Source organism: Cyanistes caeruleus, chromosome 20 (genome assembly GCF_971803275.1).
Source record: "Cyanistes caeruleus chromosome 20, bCyaCae1.hap1.1, whole genome shotgun sequence".
NCBI classification, from domain to species: Eukaryota; Metazoa; Chordata; class Aves; order Passeriformes; family Paridae; genus Cyanistes; species Cyanistes caeruleus.
This window is the reverse complement of record NC_141720.1, coordinates 733,044-754,825: the sequence shown is the minus strand read 5'-3', so window position 1 is coordinate 754,825 and position 21,782 is coordinate 733,044. Positions and strand designations below refer to the sequence as shown.

General features: G+C 49.2%; 1 protein-coding gene across 10 annotated transcripts in view; it reads left to right on the top strand.

Moving 5' to 3' along the window:
• The window catches only part of ZNF618 (zinc finger protein 618), a 108,127-nt gene that overhangs the window by 31,234 nt on the left and 55,111 nt on the right, over positions 1-21,782 (top strand). For all 10 annotated transcript variants that reach the window (XM_086857882.1, XM_086857886.1, XM_086857884.1 and 7 more), the window contains exon 2: positions 17,283-17,326. In XM_086857882.1, the coding sequence (XP_086714008.1) occupies positions 17,283-17,326 (44 nt within the window). The remainder of the gene's footprint in view (positions 1-17,282; positions 17,327-21,782) is intronic.

The window sequence follows — 21,782 nt, the reverse complement described above, 5'->3', positions numbered from 1 at the left end:
CTTCTCACAGGGGAGAGAAACTCCAGCTCAGAGGCCCAGGACTCCGAGCAGATGCTTTTTATTTATTAAATAATTCGGTCATTGCTAAAAGATGCTTATAATGATTTATTTCTTATATATCTGCGACCTCTGTGACGCTCTGGGAGGCTGCAGGAGGCTGAGGTGGGGACCAGGGCAGCTCAGCCACGTTCCCATGCAGGACCCCAACCCCTGGGGCACCTTTAGGTGACACCCCCAAAGTCACTTTTATTTTTATCATTTTGCCAAGGAGCCAGCTATTCCAGCAATGCCTGGCTGCTGCTCCTGCCTGCCCAGCCAGCTCCGTGTCCGTGTTTAATGATTGCAGACTTTAGTGCTGCTTAAATAGCACTCAACAAGGAAAAACCACACTGGGATAATCTAAGGAAAACAAGGATTATAAAAACTGCTTGGAGGTGCTGGCTGCTGGAAGCAAAACCTATTTTGTGGGTTTGTTGCTGCACCTTTGCTTGGGAAAAAAACCTAAAATTGGAGCAGTTGTTGTAGTCGTTTTCTCAGCAGATGGGCTGCTCCACGTTCACCCGTCTGGAAAGCAATTATGGTGCTTGGCCCAGTCTCCATTTGCACTTCTATTAGCACAGGCTTAACTATTGCTGCCATGGGAAGGAGGATGCTCTGTGGATTAGTTCCTCTTGAAAACCAAAAAACCAAAACAAAATCAAGCCCGTGATGCACCACAGAAATTATTCTTGTAAAAAAAAAAAGGAAAAAATTTGATGGCGTTTTGGTGGCATTTTGATTCAAAATGTTTCAAAAACTGCTGGAAGGTCACCTTTATATTCAGGTTATTGGTGGCAATGCAGGAGGAAATTTAAAATAATATAATGATGGGTGGTGCTGGCTTCACAGCCTTTTTTACAGCATTGTCTGCCATGGGGAGTTCTCCTTGTGTAGGTCAAGAAATTCACTGTTAATGGGTTATGTTGAATTCCTTCATTCTAAGGAAGGACACAATTCATGACATTGGCAAGAGCTGCTGGGAAAAGATCCACTCTTGGCACATTCAGGGGTCCCCAAAGCTGGCCTGGACCTGGATGGGGCAAGGGAAGGGCCCTGGGCAGGGACAGGGACAGGGACAGGACCTCTTCTCCCCCATCAGGCAGAGCAGGGTTTCTCCCTCACCCTGCACTCCTGTCTCAGGGGTGGAATCCACACGTGGATGGCTCAATACATGGATATTCCACAGGGCTGGAGCTCCCACTCACTCATTTTAGTGTATTTGTTGAAACATTAATAGGAGTCACCCAAAAAAGCTTTTAGTGCAAGTCTTTATGAGCTTGAGGTATTCCTGTTCTTGCCGTGAGTTCCTGCTCCATCTCTGGGTTCCTGCTCCATCTCTGGGTTCCTGTTCCATCTCTGGGTTCCTGCTCCATCTCTGGGTTCCTGCTCCATCTCTGGGTTCCTGTTCCAGCCCTGGGTTCCTGTTCCATCTCTGGGTTCCTGTTCCATCTCTGGGTTCCTGTTCCATCTCTGGGTTCCTGTTCCAGCCCCAGGTTCCTGCTCCATCTCTGGGTTCCTGTTCCAGCCCTGGGTTTCTGTTCCATCTCTGGGTTCCTGCTCCATCTCTGGGTTCCTGTTCCAGCCCTGGGTTCCTGTTCCAGCCCTGGGTGCTCAGTGAGGTGCAGAGCTGTCAGCTCCTGCCATATTTTGGGTCTAATGAATCTCCTGGTGTGTTCCCACCCCGGAGCAGGAGCTGACAGCCATTTTACTGCTCATTAATAGCACCACTTAATCTCCCAACAAAACTTTTCCTGTGATATTGCTGTAAAACAAAGCAAAACAAAACAACCTTTTTTCCTTCAGTATCTCCATTGCACCACCCCCTCCCAAACAAACACAAAAATCCTGATTCCTCCTCTCCTCTCACGAACAATGACTCATTCAGATTTTTTTCCCGATTTTTTTTTCCTGTTTTTTTTTGAAAAAAATTTATTTTCATTTTGGCCTGTGCCTCAGTGGGGTGGCTCTGGCAGCAGCAGCAGCAGTGAGGATTGCCCAGCTTCAAACCAGCCCTGCCTCTGCACCTTCCTAACTCTGCCAAAACTTTAAAAAGCGTTTGGACTGAAATTTTCCAAGCCAGGTGTCTGCCTAAGGGGGAAATTTGTTTGGAGAAGCCACAGCAAAATCTCTCATGGCCTGGCTGATGATGGGGGCAGAGCAAGGAGGGTTTGCCCACAGAGAGCCCAAAAATTGATGAGGATGGGGAGGAACCCGGATTTTCTGAGCCCTTGGAGGGGATTTCTTACATTTCCCTGATCTTCAGGAATTGTGGTTTTGAGTCCTTCCCTTCTAAATGTGATTAAAAATCCCAGGGGTTTGGGGCTGGCACCATCACCCTGCTCTTTGCTTTAGGGAAGGAGGAGAACAATGGTTGGGTCAAGTGGGAAACTGGGAGAACTTTTTATATTTCAGGGGTGTGGCAGTGAGGAAAAACACCCTGATCCAGCTGAGTTACCTCAGGAGTTCCTGAGGTGTGGATGCTCAGGAGGCTGAGCAGAGCCCAGACTCAGGGAGCAAGGAAAGAACAAATGGGAGGGGGAAAAAAACCCAACCAGAAAAAAAAAAGAGAAAATAATAATAATTTCTAGGAAATATTCTAAAAATTCTAAGTAAAAAAAACCTGGGGGACCTGACAGAGCCCAGCCAAGTCATTCTGCCTGCTAGGATTTATTTTTTCCCCCCCTTATTTGAATTTTTATCTAACTCAGATGGAATGGTGGGCACATTGAGGTTCCCATGGAAGGAGTGATATGTGTTCAGCAGCTCTGGGCAGGCTGCTGCCACCTCAGGGCTGGTGATTTGTCATACAGGGTAACTTCCACCCAAATTTTTTGGCAGTTTCTGACTTTCTGATTTTACAGCAGTGTTAATTTTTTAGTGTTGGTTTTAATGTAAATCCTGCATAAGGTTCTGTTTCCAGGATGGGTTTTTAATCCTGGAATTATCTGATGGTGCTGACCATGGTCCATCAGACTCCCTGGGATTTATGAGCTGATGGTTGATGCTTCCCCTTGTTTACTTTCTCTGCTTTATCTGCTCATTTCCAGATTCTTTCACGTTTTTCCTTTCAACCTAATACCTTAATTCTGGTGCTTTATTAATCTATCTAATTATGTTGAGTTCAAGTTGTTTGAAATCCACTTATGTTGGTATAGGAAGTACTTAGTGTATTAATCAAACGATCCAAGGTGGCTTCTCCTCTGAAGTCCTTAATTTGTGCTATACATATTCCTGCTAATAACACCCAACTTTGTAACAATGCATGTTTCCTCTGTGTTTCCAAGGAGACCCTGAAATACATTAATTCTCTGATTTTTTTTTTTCAAGTACACCAATAATTTATCTGGGATTGTGAGATGTTCCCTTGTGTGGACACATCAAACAGCAGCAGCCTCCAAAATCCCAGCAATGATCTTTGTGAAGGGCTGGAGTGAAACAGCTGCTTATCACAGGAACTAGTTCTCTTAAAGATTTCAAATATATTTATATTTAGTAGAAATATTTTTATTTTATGTGTTATATGTTGTATAATAACATATAATATTATTTAATAAATTATTTATTATTTTATTATAATTATATATAATATTATTTAATAAATTATTTATTATTTAATTATAATGATATATAATATTATTTAATAAATATAATATATTTGAAATAGCACACTGGATATTTAATATTTATATAATATAATAAACACAGAAAAAAAATCTTAGAGATTTCAAAATGTTATTTAAATCAGCTTTTAGGAGGCAGCTAAAGGAGAGGACCTTGGGAAGGCTCTTGTTTTTGGTGGGAAGCATCTCTTTAGTGCTCAGCATTTTGTTTCTCCTCCTGGAGGAACAGGACCTTGCTGGTGCTGGGTTTTGCTGCATGAGTACATTGGAGCAGACGCTGTGGATGAAGCTTTGCTCCATCTCTGCAGGGGCAGAACGCTGTTTCCCACCTGTATTTGTTGGATTTTCGTGCCTGTTTTCCCTTGTTGGGTCATACAGGCAGTGAAAGCTTGGAAAGGGGTGATGGTGGGGGTTTCCCCCAAATTTTGTGTCCCCTGTACACCCCAGCTCTGTGGTGAGCACTGGGCAGGGGAAAGGTCATCCAAAAGCTGCAGAAACCAAGTTTGTGAGTCACAGTGGAGGCTGCAGGTGTGGGATGCAGCTCTGGCTGGAGCTGTGCAGGACTCAGAGCAGCAGAAGCAGGGACAGGACGGTGACACCCAGGTCATTGTAGGTCTGACAAGCCCTGCTGCTGCTGAGCTTCAGTCTCTTGGGTTCTGGTAGGGGAGACCAGAGGTGCTCAAGGAGCAGCATCTCAGTTGCTGGGACATCAGAGACAGCACCAGCCACGGTGGCTCTGTGGGAATCCAGGAGAAGCTGTAGAAACTGGAGGCATTTAGGGCACCCAAGAGATTTTGGCTGATGCCTTCAGTCTCTCCACACCCAGAGCCATGCAGTGCTGCTGGGATCAGCAGGGGGACCACTGACAGCACAGGGCTGCTGCTCCAGCCTCTGGAAGTGCCCTGCTCTGCCCTGCTCCTCTCTGCAGGCCTTGTCCTGTGCTTGTTTTCTGGCATAAAAGTCATTTCTGCCCAGATCCGAAGGCAGGGCTGTGCAGGAGCTGTGGCTCGTAGGGACCATGAGCATCCCTGTGCCCACAGACACCCATGGCCTTTCCAGACAGCCTTTACCAGGTAGAGTCAGCCTTGGGCACCCATTGTTTCCTCCCATTTTGTGCTCCTCTGCCTGTGGGAGTGGTTGTTTGGTCCCAAGGTGATTTGGGAGCAGGAGCTCTCCCAGCTGGGCCGGTCCTGCAGCATCGGGCACGTTCCAGATGCCAACCCCTGTCCTGGCCCTAAGTGTGTCACTCCAAGAATAGCACTAAGGTTTCAAACTGAGGGAGGGGTGCTTTTTTTGTGTGTGTGTGTGGTGGTTGATGTTTAATTAGGTCAAATTCTCCAAAATTAGACTGCTGGAGAAGGAATGGGCCAGCAATTGCATTTTGACAGAACCTTATGACAGAAACTGATGGGGGCTGATTCCACCTCCTCCCCCCTCACGCTCCATCCCATGCCCCAAACTCACTTTTCCCCAGAAGAGGTTCCTTTTAAAAATTGTATCCATTAATATCCCAACTTCCTTTTCCCCCCCCTTTTCAAATCTTGCATTAAACCCCTGTAGATTCTGCTTTAAGTAGGCAATTAAGCTAACAACATAATTATATCCCTTAATGCTCATTTTAACCGGTTTAGAGAAGAAACAAAAGGGGAAAGCAGCTTCAAATATATGGAAATAAAAGCTCTGTTGTAAAGATATTTTTGATACTGGTGATAATTTGTGCAGAGTGCAGAGTTGGCCCATTAGAGGCTGCAGGGAAACCTGGAGGTCACATTTAAGAGCCTCAGGGGCACTGTGGGGTTTTACCTTCTGAATGTCCTTTTTCTGAGCCCTACAAATTTTGGGGGGCATCCCAGGAGACTCCAGAGTGTGTCCACTTGATATTGCAACACATTGGCTGGGTGGCTGTGGCCTGACAGGGTTTTCTGGTTTTTATTACCTCTGCAATAACTCAGCAGAGAGCGATGGTGAGGCTGCGTGTGCGAGAGGAGCGAGCATCGGAGGGGAATTATTGCAGAGGGGAATTATTGCAGAGGGGAATTAATTATTGCAGAGGGGCTGTGCCAGGGCTGGGGGGCTCCTGTGCTGGGCACTGGGCAGGAGAGCTGCTCTGGTTTTGTGCAGAGCACACAGCAGCTACAGAAATCTGGCTGCAAGGCAGCGAGTTCTGTGAGCCTAGAGCCAAGGAGCTGCTTTGGCCTCTGCTGGGGCAGCCAAACTCCTGGCTGGAGTTTGATTTTAACTGAGGGGAGCTGGTGAAAGGCTCAGGGAGCAGCACAGGCCCAGAGAACTGTGGACTCTCCTCTGCGGAATGGGATGGAATGGGATGGAATGGGATGGAATGGGATGGAATGGGATGGAATGGGATGGAATAGAAATAGAAATAGAAATAGAAATAGAAATAGAAATAGAAATAGAATAGAATAGAATAGAATAGAATAGAATAGAATAGAATAGAATAGAATAGAATAATAGAAGACCTTCCAAGCCCATCTCATTCCAGCCCCCTGCAGTGAGCAGGGCCACCTTCCCCAGTGCCAGGCTGCTGTCCAGAGGCTCTCTGGGGGCATCTGGAGGAGGGAACACCCTTGGTGTCTGTTCATCCCAAAGGTCACTCTGGGTGTGGCTTCACTGCTAATCCAGCCCTGTCCAGCCTGTGCTGCCTGACCCCAGATCCCATTTGGGCATTAATTGTGGCCTTGGGGATTTCTGTCTCATCCTTTGACGTGACCCTGGGCTGCACCAGAATTCTGGGGAGCCAACTGCACTTCCTGGCTTTTCTTCCTCAGCTGCTGGCCCGCAGATGGGCAGAGGGCTCATGGTGCTGCCTGCAAAATTCAACCCCAAAAGAGATCCTGGAGGAACATTTGGACCTTTTTTGCATCACCTTGGAGGTTTTCCAAGGCAAATCTGTCCACTATGCAGGGTTGTGCAAATAATTGATATTCTTGGTTTTCTTGAAGCTCTGAAAAATTGAAAAATTCCTTTTCAGACTGAGCCAGAAGAAAAATTGATTGATTTGAATTTTTTTTTGTTGCCCAGGAAATAAGGAATATCTTTTTGGGTTTCATAGGCTTGAGTGAAACAGAATCTGGGGCTTGTAAGTGCTTCATTTAGATTTTGAGCACATCTTACAGTTCTTGCTTTAAAAAATAAATAGGATGTATTTTGCCTGTATGAATCAGAAAATTTTAAATGTCAGGGACTGTGTCACTTCCAGTTTTTGAAAATGAGTATCATACTCTGCTGTGTGAATGGTGCAGCAGAAATTATAGCAATCCATGCCATGATCTCACTGTAGCTTCACTTTGGGCTGGAAATAATTTCCAGGCAGCTCTGAGCCCTGATTTGTTTCAGCTCCAGGAATGATGGAGAGTGGAAGGTCACCCTGCTTGGTCCCACTGATGTTTGTCCCCCAAAAACTGCTTGAAAAAGCCATTCCTTAGCTCAAACAACTGCTCAGAGGTGAAGATTTGGCAGTGAGAAAGTGCAGGTGATGGTCCCTGGTGACATCCTGCTGTTGGCAGTGCCATCCCTGGCTGGAGGGGTCTGGGGGTCCCATCCCTCTGCCCTGGGCAGTGTTTGAGGGAGATGATGCTGCAGCTTCCACAGCTGAAACAGACCAGGAAATGTTGTTTTCCCTCTTCACTCTCCAAACCACCATGGTTCTTGGGAAGCCAGCAAAGCCACCCTCCCCTGGGGACACCAGCTTGGCCTTACTGGGGGTTTTTGGTTCTTTTTATTTAGATTTCTCTTTCTGGCTTTTTTGGTTTTTTTTTTCCCAAAACTTTTTTTAAATCTTGGAGGTTTGTTTGTTTATTTATTGATTTAGATCTGCTTGGGAAGCCAATCTGGTGGTATTTATAGGATTTGTGGTTGGCTGATGGGAGTTATTTTGCAAGCAGAATTTCTAAGAATTCTACTTTCAGACTGCTTTTTCCCCAACTTCATTTCCTCCCCTTCTTTTTTTTTTTTTTTTCTCTTTTTACTATTTTTTCCTTGCTTTTTTCTTATTTTTTTGGTTTTTGAGGGAGCCAGGGAGACTAAACTCTTTCTGAATTCCCCCCTGTAATTACTGCTCTTTTTAAAGTTTGAAGAAATTACCCAGCTTTTTGTGCCTTCCCCCTTTCTTACTTTTAGACCAATGTGGTTTGACTTTTTTTTCCCCTTTCCAAAGTAAAATTACCACCATTTCATGCTATTTTAACAAACCAACCATCCAAAACTGGGAGAGAAGGTGAAGTCCCACAGTCTCCCAATGGAGAATGTTTTAGTCCCAACTTCACAGCCTGTTTATAAATGCTACATGGGATTATTTTAAAATGAGGATAAAATTTATATTTTTCAAGGATAAAATTTATGTTTTTCAAATGCAAAGCCTTTCCCACAAGCATTGGAAGGAGGCCTCGTGTGCCAGCCTTCGAGGGGAGCCTTGGCCGAGGCTGGACCTCCTCATGGAGCTGTTCCTAACACCATCTCACTGCAATATTTATCAAATTATGCCATTTTTTTTTTTCCCTATTCTGATCAAATTTTCTGCCTTGAATTGTGTTTTTCAAGTGTTTAAATTTTCATTGCTCATCTCAGATGAAAGCTGAGCGCTTGCAGCACGCCGTGTCCCTGCAGCGCGCTTTGCTACGGAGGGACCCAAAGCGTTCTTCAAAATTTACCAGCAAAGGAGATCAAACCAAGGCCAAAATGAGGAGCTGGGCTGAGCTGGGGGCTGGAGCTGATCCCTGGGGATGCTCCACAGCCTCTGCAGCTTTCCAGGGCAGAGATTGTCCCCAGCCTGCTCTGAGATCACCACGATGGGCCAGGACACGTCCCAGCACAGCACTGCCTGCCTCTGAGCACCAGCTGGGCCTGGCTTTAGCTTCTCCTCTGGGCTTTAGCTTCTCCTCTGGGCTTTAGCTTCTCCTCTGGGCTTTAGCTTCTCCTCTTGGTTTAGGTTTCCCTCTTGGCTTGGTGTCCATCCCCAGAGATCTGTTCTGTGTCTGTGCTGCTGGAATCACCAGTGGCACTCAGGTTCCATGGGCAGAGGGGATTTTTCTCTACCAACAGCTTGGCTGGTTTGTTCTCAGGGTCCTTTGTAAGGCTCAGGGAGTGGGATTGGAGCCTCTACAAGAGCTCGAGGTCCAGGTGGGCCTGGCTGTGCTGGGCCGTGCTGCTGGCAGAACTTGTCCTGCTCCCACGGGTGTCATCTGCTCTGGGCTGGGTCCTCCTTGCATGGCTGCTGGGGTTTGGCCATTCCTCCGTGACAGCTCCAGGGCTCTCCTGCCTGGGCTGAACCTCAGGGAAACCCCCTGAGCTCTTCCTGGGGTTTCACCTCCGCCATCCCAGCCCTGCCCGTGGGGCTCACACAGGCTCAGCCTGGCTGGAGCTGCTCGTGCAAGAGAAGGGGCTCCTCGGGGTGTCTGCCATCAGCTGGGCTGTGCTGAGAGAATAATCAAATCCTTGGATTGGGAGGGACCTTAGGGATCATCTCCTGCAGGACACCTTGCACTATCCAGCCCCAGCTGCTCTGGGCACTGCCAGGGAACAATTCCTGCCCAATATCCCATCCAGCCCTGCCCTCTGCCACTGGGAGCCATTCCCTGGCTCCTGTCCCTCCATCCCTTGGCCCCAGTCCCTCTCCAGCTCTCCTGGAGCCCCTCTGGGCCCTGCCAGGGGCTCTGAGCTCTCCTGGATCCTTCTCCAGGTGAGCCCCCATCTCTGCCAGCCGCAGGCCCCGAGGTGGGCACAGTGCTCACGAGGATGGAGGAGGATGAAGGAGGAGAATCGCTCTGGCCACGCTGCTGGGATGAGCTCAGCACAGCAGAGCCCGTGCCCAGAGCTCCCAGCCCTCTCTCCTTGGGCTGTGGCTCCCCCAAAACCCAAATTCCAGGTGTTTCCCAGCCATCCCTCCAGGCTGGAGCAGGGGAAGGTCCCTGTGTGCAGCTCAGCTCTCACAGCCCTGACACATCTTCCACGGGGGTGCTGAACTCCCAAAGAAAATGTGTTCAGCACCACTGGGATTCCCTGGATAAATAAATCCTGTTTTAATTCCCCCCCCACCATGTGTGCTCGTAGCTTGTTAGATATGTTTGTTTTATCAACTTGGAAAAGTGCCTGTAATGGGATTTTTTTTAAAAAAAATTGATTTCCTGCGAGTTTCCTGTGAAATTGGAAGCCTGGAAAAACGGGTGGATTTCTGAAATGCTATCACAGGGCTCCTTCGCCCCTTTTTTCTCCCCCCAAGTAAAAAATAACAATACCTTCCTCCCCCCCAAGGTTTCATTCCATATACATTTATTCTTTAAAAATATTTCCAGCTGTTTCTTTTGCTGGGAAACTCATACCATCTGTAAACAACTGCTCAATGCACATAATTCTGTTGTTTTGCCCGGTCACTCCTATTTTCCAGCTTTTATAATATGAGAGTTCAGAGTAATCAGTAATGCCTTTTCTCCTCTTCACCCTCAATTTGATTATTTTTCTCATAAAAAACAGAGTGAGGAGAGCACTGAGCAACAGGAGATGGAAAAAATATTTTGATTACTTTTCGGTTGCTTATAATCAAGGAGTAACTCTTTAAATCCAGACCAATTTGCTGCATTGATTTATTCGTAATTTTAATTTCATGACTGTTTCAGGGAAAAACAGAAGTACACGAGGTTGAAGCTTTTTAATACCGGTTTGAACATTTGTAGTTTTAGGTTAAAATTTATTTAATGTTCCCTTTCTTTGGTTACTTCTGCTGGAATGTGCTGCTTGAATCTCCCTGGGCTGCCAGGGGAGAGAAATTGAAATTCAGAGCATGAATTGTGCCAGTACTTTCAGCAAGTTCATAAAATTACTCCTATGACTATTCCCTTGGCTCAGAGGCAGCTGCTGCCAGCCCTGGAAGCTTTCTGGGGCTCTCTGGGAGTGGGTGACAGGGACACCTGGGACCTGCCTCTGTCACTGCCTGAGCCTCAGCACCCACCCAGAGCACGGCCATTGGGGGGGGTTCTTCCCTGCCCCTCTGATTTTGGTGTTTCCCCCCAAATTTCAGCCCTGTGTGTGCCTTTTCCAGCAGAAATTCAACCTTTGCTGTTTAAAACTCCTCTAAGAACTTTTAATTGTGGCTGACAGGGGTGGCTCAGCAGTGAGGTGGATGCAGGCAGCACACCCAGGGTAGAAAACAAAGGTTATAAAAAGAGAAGATAATGAACAGTAGACAAGAATTAAACCCAATGAAACTGAATGAGAAGAATTTCTAGACTTTAATTGGGATTTTTGATTTAATTTGTGATTTTTAATTGTGATTTTGATTGTAATTTTGATTACCTACCTACGGTTTTAACCTCCATGGCAGGAAGGGGAAGCAGCCAGGGCCTGGCCCAGCTGGGTGATGCTGTTCCCATCCTGTTCCCATGCAGAAACTGCTGGCATTGGTTTTAGGCTCAGCAGCTGTTTATCTGCATGGGGTAGGGGTGGATGCTCCATGACCTCGTGGGTTTCAGTTTGCCCAGATGTCAGAGGCAGCACGTGGGGGATGCTGGCTCCCTGTGTCCCTCTGGCTGTCAGCACAGGGGTGTCACTGTCCCCTCGGAGCCTTCCCATGGATGAACTTCCCTGGAGATCTCAGCATTGGAGCTCCTCTTCCTGCAGCTTGGCCTCGGTGCTGGGCATGGCCAGGACTAAAGGGCACCCTGGTTGCACTGAGCTGGTTCTGGAGGTGGTTCTGGAGGTGGTTCTGGAGCTGGTGCTGGAGCTGTGCTGGAGCTGTGCTGGAGCTGGTTCTGGAGCTGTGCTGGAGCTGTGCTGGAGCTGGTTCTGGAGCTGTGCTGGAGCTGGTGCTGGAGCTGTGCTGGAGCTGTGCTGGAGCTGTGCTGGAGCTGTGCTGGAGCTGGTTCTGGAGCTGTGCTGGAGCTGGTGCTGGAGCTGGTTCTGGAGCTGTGCTGGAGCTGGTTCTGGAGCTGTGCTGGAGCTGGTTCTGGAGCTGTGCTGGAGCTGTGCTGGAGCTGGTTCTGGAGCTGTGCTGGAGCTGTTTCTGGAGCTGTGCTGGAGCTGTGCTGGAGCTGGTGCTGGAGCTGTGCTGGAGCTGGTTCTGGAGCTGTGCTGGAGCTGTGCTGGAGCTGTGCTGGAGCTGGTTCTGGAGCTGTGCTGGAGCTGTGCTGGAGCTGGTTCTGGAGCTGGTTCTGGAGCTGTGCTGGAGCTGGTTCTGGAGCTGTGCTGGAGCTGGTGCTGGAGCTGGTGCTGGAGCTGGTGCTGGAGCTGGTTCTGGAGCTGTGCTGGAGCTGGTGCTGGAGCTGGTTCTGGAGCTGGTGCTGGAGCTGTGCTGGAGCGGTTCCAGAGCGGTTCCAGAGCGGTTCCGGATCAGGTTCCGGAGCGGTTCCGGAGCGGTTCCAGAGCGGTTCCGGATCAGGTTCCAGAGCGGTTCCAGAGCGGTTCCAGATCAGGTTCTAGAGCGGTTCTAGATCAGGTTCTAGAGCGGTTCTAGATCAGGTTCCGGAGCGGTTCTAGATCAGGTTCCAGAGCGGTTCTAGATCAGGTTCCGGATCGGGTTCCGGATCGGGTTCCGGATCGGGTTCCGGATCGGTTCCGGATCGGGTTCTGGAGCGGTTCCAGAGCCGGTGCTGGAGCTGGTTCTGGAGCTGTGCTGGAGCTGGTTCTGGAGCTGTGCTGGAGCTGGTTCTGGAGCTGTGCTGGAGCTGGTGCTGGAGCTGGTTCTGGAGCTGGTGCTGGAGCTGTGCTGGAGCTGGTTCTGGAGCTGGTTCTGGAGCTGGTTCTGGAGCTGGTGCTGGAGCTGGTGCTGGAGCTGTTTCTGGAGCTGTGCTGGAGCTGTGCTGGAGCTGGTGCTGGAGCTGTGCTGGAGCTGGTTCTGGAGCTGGTGCTGGAGCTGGTTCTGGAGCTGGTGCTGGAGCTGGTTCTGGAGCTGTGGTGGAGCTGTGCTGGAGCTGTGCTGGAGCTGGTGCTGGAGCTGGTTCTGGAGCTGGTGCTGGAGCTGGTTCTGGAGCTGTGCTGGAGCTGGTGCTGGAGCTGGTTCTGGAGCTGGTTCTGGAGCTGGTGCTGGAGCTGGTGCTGGAGCTGGTGCTGGAGCTGTGCTGGAGCCGGTTCTGGAGCTGTGCTGGAGCCGGTTCTGGAGCCGGTTCTGGAGCTGGTTCTGGAGCTGTGCTGGAGCCGGTTCTGGATCTGGTTCTGGAGCTGTGCTGGAGCCCAGCTGTGCTCTCTGCTCACCCAGGGACAGTCCCTGGCTGTTTGGGACGTTCCTGTCCCCGCTGCCTGGCACCAGGGTCTGTCCTGTGCTGCCCTCAGAGCTCCCGTGGGCTCATCTCAGAGGGAGCAGGACTCAGGAGTTGCTGTTCACTGCTGCCATTCCTCTGCTGGAACAGGGAACAGGCGCTGCCTTTTCCCAGGGCCAGGCTGAGCACAAGGGCAAGATTCCCCGGCTGTTCCCAAGGAATTCTTGGGAATTCCACCCACCATCCCCACCCTGGGTGTTGCCCGTGGCCAGGATGGGAAGAGGTTTGCAGACCCCACAGTGGATTTTGGGGGTTGGGGCACCCTCACTCCAAGGCTTGTGGGACCGGGCAGATGCCTCAGGGGAAGCTCCCATTTCCTCCTTGCAGATACTGGTTTGTTTTTATTATTATTATTATTATTTTGGTTGTTCCTTGAGGAGAAGCTGCAGCTGAGGAAATAGGCAGTGCATTCCCCAGCCCCAGGAACTGCCTTGTGCCTGAGTGGAAAATTCATCCCTTTTGGAGGCTGGATTGGCAAGGGCAGAGGATGAGGAGGAGCAGCCTCAGGCAGTGGAGATCTTTGTCCTTCACTCAGGGGATGCCCTGGCTCTGGGAACCAGAGGAAGCAGCCTTGAATTGCACCAGGGAAGGTGTGGGTTTGATATTAGGGGCTAGGATAGGGTGGTGAGGCAGGGAGGAGCTGCCCAGGGCAGTGGTGGAGTCACCAGCCCTGGAAATGTCCCGGTGTGGAGGTGGCACTTGGGGACAGGGGTTGGTGCTGGCCTTGGCACTGCTGGGGAATGGTGGGACTTGATCTCAGAGGCCTTTCCATCCTCAGTGATTCACAGAATGTCTGGAGCACAGCTCTGCTTGGATCACTCATGGACTCAGCTTTCTTCCTTCCCTCAAAATCCTCAGCACCCGCTGCTGGCTGGAGCAAAACTCCCGATTAAAAAGGGGCACGGGCACATTTATGGGTCCTTGTGCTCTGCAGATGTTTTGGTGTGATGTGGAGCTGCTCTGCTGGTTTTCCCCTCCCATTTAATAAAAGCTAAATAGGAAACTGCCAGTGTCTTGCCCTTTGTTTAAAGAAAAAAGGAAAAAAGAAAGCACTTCCTGCATTTTCTGTGCCTCTGAAGTTAATAACCCCAGACAGCGCAGGTAGCAGGCCTGCACTTATTTTTATGGCACATTCCTAGGTCAGACCTGTTTTCAGTTGCTTCTCCCTTTGCCAAATTTTAATTACTTGGGGTGAAATTTTCTATGCTGGGTGCTGCTGGCTCCTTCCAAAATTGAATGTGTGGTTTGTGTTTAGACAAAAATTCCTCAGCTGTCTCTGGGAAGGCGTTTGGGGGAAGCAGGGTGGGGGTTTGGGGTTTTTATTTTGCCTTTTTTTTCCTCAGGTAAGCAAAGAACTCTGCCCCTTTCCCTGTGGAGAGGGAAGGGGCTGTGAGAGGAGCTGGGTGAGCGGGGTCTGCTCCTCTTGTGACCCCCAGGCAGAATTAGGGACCTCTCCCTTTGGGATGGGGTTCAGAGGCAAATCACAGGGGGTGGCTGTGCTGAGTAAATCAATAAATATGGATTTAAGCCCTTTTCCCCCTGGGGAGGGCTATGGCAGTGCTTTGAGGGTGTCCCCGTGCCCCCATCCCATCCATGGGAGCTGATCTGAGCGTGGATGCAAATCCAAGTGATTTGAATAATTGTTTCTAATCATAATTTAAGTGATCAGGCAGAAAGCCGGTGCTTAAATCGTCTGAAATCTCATTTCACATTTTTATTGCTTTTAGTTATTTTTTTTGTTTTGCTGTAACTGTTAAAATGTTGGGGTTTTTTTCCCAATATAGTGTAGCCCTCTCGATAAACATGGATTTCTCAGGTCAGTTCTACATCTGCTTGGACTCTATTTTTTGACACGTTACCCTGTTAGGAGATGTTGACTGATACATTTCTTATTTATCACATGATTTACTTTTTGCTTACAACTCGAATGGAGGAGCATATGGCCTGAAACCACATTCTGCTTGTGTGCATTTTCATTTAAAGGATATTTCTTAGCATTAGTTAAACAAAACTACCCTAAACACAACCAATGTGTAGAAAAGCAACTTTAGGGAATAACATTTTGAGTTGTAAATGATTTTATGGGGCAGATTGTGTGGCATTCTCCAGCCTGTTCCAGCACCCTGCCATGGCAGGGGTGGCACTGGATGGGATTTCAGATCCCTCCCACCCCAAACCAGTCTGGGATTCTGTGGATTTGTTTATTTCAGCATCCAGAAACATTGAAGGCAGTTTGATGTAATCTCATTCCGTCTTAGCTTGGTGTTTTTGTCTCCTGGATCATCTCCAGGAGCACCCTGGCTGTGTGAAACCATCCAGATAAGAGCCCTTGCCTGTCCTGGTTCCCTCTTTCCTCATCATTTCTCTCAGAATAAGGGAGCTCCCCAGCACTGGGGATTGTTGGGTGTGTGCAGAGCCAGGGGCTGGATCCCATCATCCTCACGGCTCTCAATATCCTCCCAGCTCAGGATATTCCATGGCTCCGTGACTCACAGGGCGCTTTTCCCCTGGAATTCTCATGGCAGAAGCCTCACAAGGTCCCTGTGATCCGAGATGTGATCTGGGATCGTGTGAGCTTGGCTTGTGCACAGAACTCCTTGTGCAGACAGCAATTGTCAGGTTCCCCTCTCTGGGGGATTTGGGGCTGCAGTGACCCCCAGCACCCCCCAAGGTTTCTGCCCTGGCTCTGTATTAAATCTCCTTTTTCCCTTTTCCCCCTTTCTTTGTACACACAGATCTAATCTTGTAGAAAATGCCCCGAAGGTTTGAGCAATCTACCAGTTGCAGGAACCCATAAAGCTTTTTTTTTTTGCTTTTTTTTTTTTTCCATTGTGTAAGCATGACAAATCATTAATTTTTGATTGATTGCTTTGAATTATGGGTGCTCTGACATCCTTTCTGTAGCTGAACAGCTGTATAACAAATGAACATATCAGTGCTCACAAAAGATTGGAGATCTAACAGAAGCAATTACATTGTCAGCTCCTCCCTTCTGGCTTTTCCCAGGCAATGGAGAAAAGAAATTTTTTAACAGAAATTCCTCAAGTGGCTCACAATAATAATAATCATCATCATCATCATAAAAAAAATACCTTTTTGTAATTGAATTAGATTTTTATCTCTTCATTTCCAGTGGATTTCATATCCCTTCAGAAGCCAGGTTGTGTTTCTGCTTTGTGTAATTTGGAGAATCCCTTGGAAGAAAATTTTACATGAAGAATTAAAAAAATATAAAATCAAATTACAATTTTTTTTTTTTTTTGGTTGCTATTCCTTTAAGATTTCAGAATTGCACCAGTGCACTAAATGTGACCTCCATAACTTTTAAATTAAGAATTTATGCTGGCTTGAAATTTATGAAATATTTCAGCATGAAAGAAAGCCTTTTTCCCTCAGGAAAATTGAGCAATAAATCACAGCACTCTCGATTTACTGCCCTACAGCCAGCCAAAGATAGGATTTTTTTCCTTCCCCCCTTCGTTCTGAAAAAAAAAAAATAAAAAAAAAAATAAAAAAAAATGTAATCATATAAGACAGCTTAGCTGCTATCCTCCCACTCTCTAGAATTTTTAATTTCAGCTGTTTCTGCTTGGATTTATTTCCAATATTCCTGCTCGGCTTTTCAATTTCCTCAGTTATTAAATTTTAATTCAGTGCATTAGCATTTAAATTAAAAAAGGGTTTATTTTATCGAAATCGTTGGCTGGCCCCCATCCTGCTGCACATGAATTGCCTGTTTCTGCCATTTGCACAAAATGTGAAATGCAGCTAATATCTTTTAACTTGTATTTGCACAAATTCAGAAATAAAATTTCTGGGATTGGAATAATATTGTCTTTCCAAGGAAGGCTCCCATCAGCGAGCCGGGGAAGGAGGTGAGAGGAGACCCTGCCCAGCCCTCCCAGGGCCTGGAGAGGCTAATTAGGGCACGGGCTTAATGAGGGGAGGTGCTGGACTGCCCCTCCAGCCCGGAGCGGGGCCATTCCCACGCGGACATTTGGCCAATTTGGCCATTCCTGGTTTCCTGATCCCGGATCTGCCTGGAGGTGCCGTGGTTTGGCACCCAGGGATCACTGCTTGAGACTTGGGTGGCACGGAGTCACCAGAGGGGATGGGCTTGGGGGAGCCCCCAGGGTGGGGCTGGGGCTCAGACCCTGCCCAGGGTGTGAGCAGGGGTGTGTGGAGCTCCTGGAGAACCTGGAGCTCCTGAGAACCTGGAGTTCTGGAGTGTGGAGCTCCTGGTGAACCTGGAGTTCTGGAGTGTGGAGCTCCTGGAGTTTGGATCTGGCCAGGGCAGGAGGGGCTGGAGAGCAGCCTGGTCTTTCTGAACCTAACCAGATCTTCTGTTTTGGTCTCCTAGGCCGACGAGAGCAACAGCAGTGGGCGGAGGAGCTCTTCCAGCAGGTAGGGCTGGGCTGCAGTGGGTGGATGTGGTGGGTGGCTGGGTGCAGCTCTGCTCAGATGTGCTCTCCATCCTGACTCGGGCTGGCCAAGGGTGGAGCTGCCAGAGCCCGCTGTCCATGCAGCCCTTTTTGGATGTAGCTGCAAAGATGGATGGAGGAGTGTGGCCTCATCCTGGCCTTGGGGACACAAAGCAGAGGTTGTCTGTGTGTGGTGTTGGGTGTTCCAGGGTGAGGCTCTTGGATGGAGATCTTGGGCTGTGCAGACCCTCCTGTCCTTCAGAAGGAGAGGACAGAGGTGTCCCCCACCCCAGCCCCCTGTGATCCCACTGCAGAGGGCCATGCTGAGCTGGGGCTGCCCTGGCCTCCTGTCCCCTCCAGGGCCTCAAAAGCACAGTGAAAGTTTTATTCCTTAGCTAAAACTCGTCCTTGCATGTCCTGCACATCCTGGTGAGATGTGGGAGCTGCTGTGGTCCCTGCCTGCCCAGCTGACCATGACCTGCTGCCTTCAGTGCTGCCACCACTGCTCCCTGCCCAGTGCCCCAGCCCTGCCAGCGGCACTTTGGGGGAAATTCCCACATTCCTGGCAGCTTTCTGTCCAGTTGGCACTGCCTGGCATTGAACATGTCTGGGCAGAGGGGAGCCCTGGGCATCTGCCACAGGGGAAACTTCTCTGTCTCACTTTGGGGTGGCTCAAGGGCCAGTGTCCAGGTGGGAGCTGACCCTTGGAGTGGCCATGTCACCTTTGGGGTGTCCCTCTCACCTGCTGGGGTGCCCTTGGGGCTGAACATCCCCCCAGAGTGAGAGATGGCCCTACAGGGCAGCCATGGAGCTCCTGGCCAGGTGGGAGAACTTCCCTCTGTTTTCCCTCTTCCTTTGGATGTCTACAGTGCCAGGCTGGGCATTGCCTTCTTCCTTGTGCAAAAGTGGAAACAAAACCCCCTTCATTTATCATTTACCTGAACAAAACGTGGTCAAAGAAAGGAAAATGAGCAAATATTGTTTAAAAATAATAAAACACAATCCAAATGCAATATTTCAAGGAAGCTCTGTCAGTGATTGAAGGTGGAAATGTGGTTCTGAGTGGATCTGTGAGGCCATCAGTGGATGGAGACACAGGATGGATGTTTCTCAAAGTCATTGCTGCTTGAAACCCTCACTAATTGCAAACTGTTGAGGAAGCTTTCAACAATCAATTTATATCAGTAAAATATATAAGCAAAAATAACATAGTATAATAATATAGTATCATGGAATTATAATATAATATAATATAATATAATATAATATAATATAATATAATATAATATAATATAATATAATATAATATAATATAATATAATATAATATAATATAATATAATATAATATAATATAATATAATATAATATAATATAATATAATATAATATAATATAATATAATATAATATAATATAATATAATATAATATAATATAATATGTTGTCTGTATTTTACTTTCCTGCAATATTTTTTTGCACAGTAGCAGGTTTGATCTAAGGTGATGACTGTGGTATTTGGTCAATCCTATTTTTCATTTTTCCTGCATTAAATTGGTTTCATTCTGGTTTGAGCAAACACTGGAAGCTCTGAAGATGTGTGATCCCACCAGCCCAGCTGCAGGGGCCTGGTGCTGCCTGTGGAGGAGCCCAGGGTGTGCAGCTGGCAGCTGCTGGGGGCAGAGAGCACGGGCTCTTCTCCTCCCCATTAACTCAGGCTGCTGCAGTAATGGGGGATTTTAAAAGGTGAAGGGAACTCTTAGGAGCACAAACAGCCCCTTCCTTGAAGGCAGCCAGAAGAGAGATGGCTGCTTGCCTTGGGGGAGATGACAACTAAGAGACAAGCTGACAAAGCTGTGCTTGTTTTTGAACGCTCCAGAAAAGGTAGATCAGAGGCTTCTTTCTTCCTTTTGCAAGGAAAAAAGAGACAGTCAACAAAATTAAAAAGCAGCAAATTAAAAGCCAATAAAAGGCAGGATGTTTTCCTGTGTGATGGGCAGCGATGTGATGGGAGTGTGGCACCAGGAGTTCGGTGCTCAGAGGGGCTGGGAGGGGACTCAGCTGGAACACAGGGACAGGGGTGACATGGGCTGGATTCACACTCCCACTGCCTGGGGATCATCCAGTGCCACCCCAGCCATGGCAGGGACACCTCCCACTGTCCCAGGGTGATCCAAACCCATCCAGCCTGGCCTTGGGCACTGCCAGGGATCCAGGGGCAGCCCCAGCTGCTCTGGGCACCCTGTGCCAGGCACTGCCCACCCTGCCAGGAACAATTCCTGCCCAATATCCCATCCAGCCTTGCCCTCTGGCACTGGGAGCCATTCCCTGTGTCCTGTCCCTCCATCCCTTGTCCCCAGTCCCTCTCCAGCTCTCCTGGAGCCCCTTCAGGCCCCGGCAGGGGCTCTGAGCTCTCCTTGGAGCTTCTCTCCTGCAGATGAGCCCAGCCTGGCTGCAGAGCAGAGGAGCTCCAGCCCTGGGAGCAGCTCCCTGGCCTCCTCTGGACTCTCTCCAGCAGCTCCAGGTCTTGTGTTGGAGGCCTGGGCATGGTCTGGACCCATCCTGGGGGTGAGCACATGGCAGGGGATCGGTTCCTGGCTGATGTCCACTGCAGACCTGCTTGAAGCTTCTCCTGAAGCCTTTCTGCCCGTGGTGGCTCAGGCCAGGTGTCCCTGTCGTGTGTGGCAGTCCCAGAGGGCTGGTGGGACAGGAGGGCAGTGAGGGAGCAGCACTGGGAGTCTCCAGGAGACTCTTGGAGCACTAACAATTTCCCAATAATTAATGTCAACGTTCAGATGGTGGGCTCTGGATCCTGACAAGAAATAATTGAAAAACCAAATGTGCAATTATGTCTGACAAGCAGCGTGTGCTTTTCTTGGTCACCAGAGCCTTGTGTAGTCATGTGTTAGACACGGTTTTATATAATTATTATTGTTTATATGGCGGGTGTCAGAGGAAGGAGGAATTTCAGTTTCGAGTCCTCTGTTGGCTATTTATTTTAAAGTCATTAGATTTGTTTTCAGACTTAACTACACTTAATGTGCGAGACTCCTGCTGAATAAATCAGTCCCTGATATAGGAGCTGCATCTGTTTGTGGAGGGAACGGAGCCAGCTGGAAGCTCAGCCCCGTCTGCAGCAGGGCTGTCACCAGCCCGGAGCCCGCTCACAGCGCAGATGTGGCTGTGGAGAAACTGCTCCTGGAGCAGGGGAATGCAGGTCCTGGCCAGGGCAGGGCTGCCTCTCCTTCCCTGCAGCTCCCAGAAGGGCTCAGGGAGGTGCATCCCCAGCAGAAGGGCTCAGGGAGGTGCATCCCCAGCAGAAGGGCTCAGGGAGGTGCAGCTCCAGCAGAAGGGCTCAGGGAGGTGCAGCTCAGCTCCCAGAAGGGCTCAGGGAGGTGCATCCCCAGCAGAAGGGCTCTGGGAGGTGCAGCTCCAGCAGAAGGGCTCAGGGAGGTGCAGCTCAGCTCCCAGAAGGGCTCTGGGAGGTGCAGCTCCAGCAGAAGGGCTCAGGGAGGTGCATCCCCAGCAGAAGGGCTCTGGGAGGTGCAGCTCCAGCAGAAGGGCTCTGGGAGGTGCAGCTCCAGCAGAAGGGCTCTGGGTGCTGGCCCAGCTGGGAGCAGAGCAGGAGTTGCCAGGCTGGAGGTTTCCCAGCTCTGACATGGTGTGGTTTTCCCACACAGTCCAGACCAAGCCGTGGTGCCTCAGGGGTGTTTCAGTCTGTGCCATAGAAGATGTGGCTTCCATGGAGTCACAGAATCCCTGAACTGGAAGGATCCACCAGGATCAGAGTCCAGCTCCTGGCCCTGCAGACACCCCAACAATCCCACCCTGCATCCCAGATGTGTCCAAACGCTCCTGGAGCTCTTGGGGCTGGGAACATTCCCTGGGGAGCCCTGGGAGGAGAAGCTGCTGGGAAGGGGTTGCAGCCACTTTGCTCCTTCTCCATTCACCTTTCTCCAGCCTCCCTGGCAGCTCTTCCTCTCTCTTCCCCTCATTCCTTGCTCTTGTGGACACGTCCTCCCCTGTCACCCAAGGGAGTGCCCTGGGATGGCACCAGCTCTTCCCCAGGCTCCTCTTCAGCTCTCCAGGTCCCCAGCACTGGGGAAGGACAGTTCCTGAGGCTGTGGTCCTCTGAGGCTTGGGACTGGGCTCTACACCCTGTGGAGGAACAGGCCTAGGGCTGGGTGTTTCCACAAAGCAAAATGATTTGAAATGTCTCCCCTTTCTCTAAGATGCAACCTGTGGGATTTTCAGTCACAGAGCTCCAAGAAGCTTCCGACTTACCCTGCATCAGACAAAGAAAACTCTTACTAATTAGGCAAGGAATTTAATAAGCCTTGGTGCCCGCTGAAGGGCTCTCACCAGCCATCTTCAAAAAGGAACAAACCAACCAACCAGCAGAAAACCCCCAGAAGTGCCCTCTGGATAGTTCAGTTGTGTCCC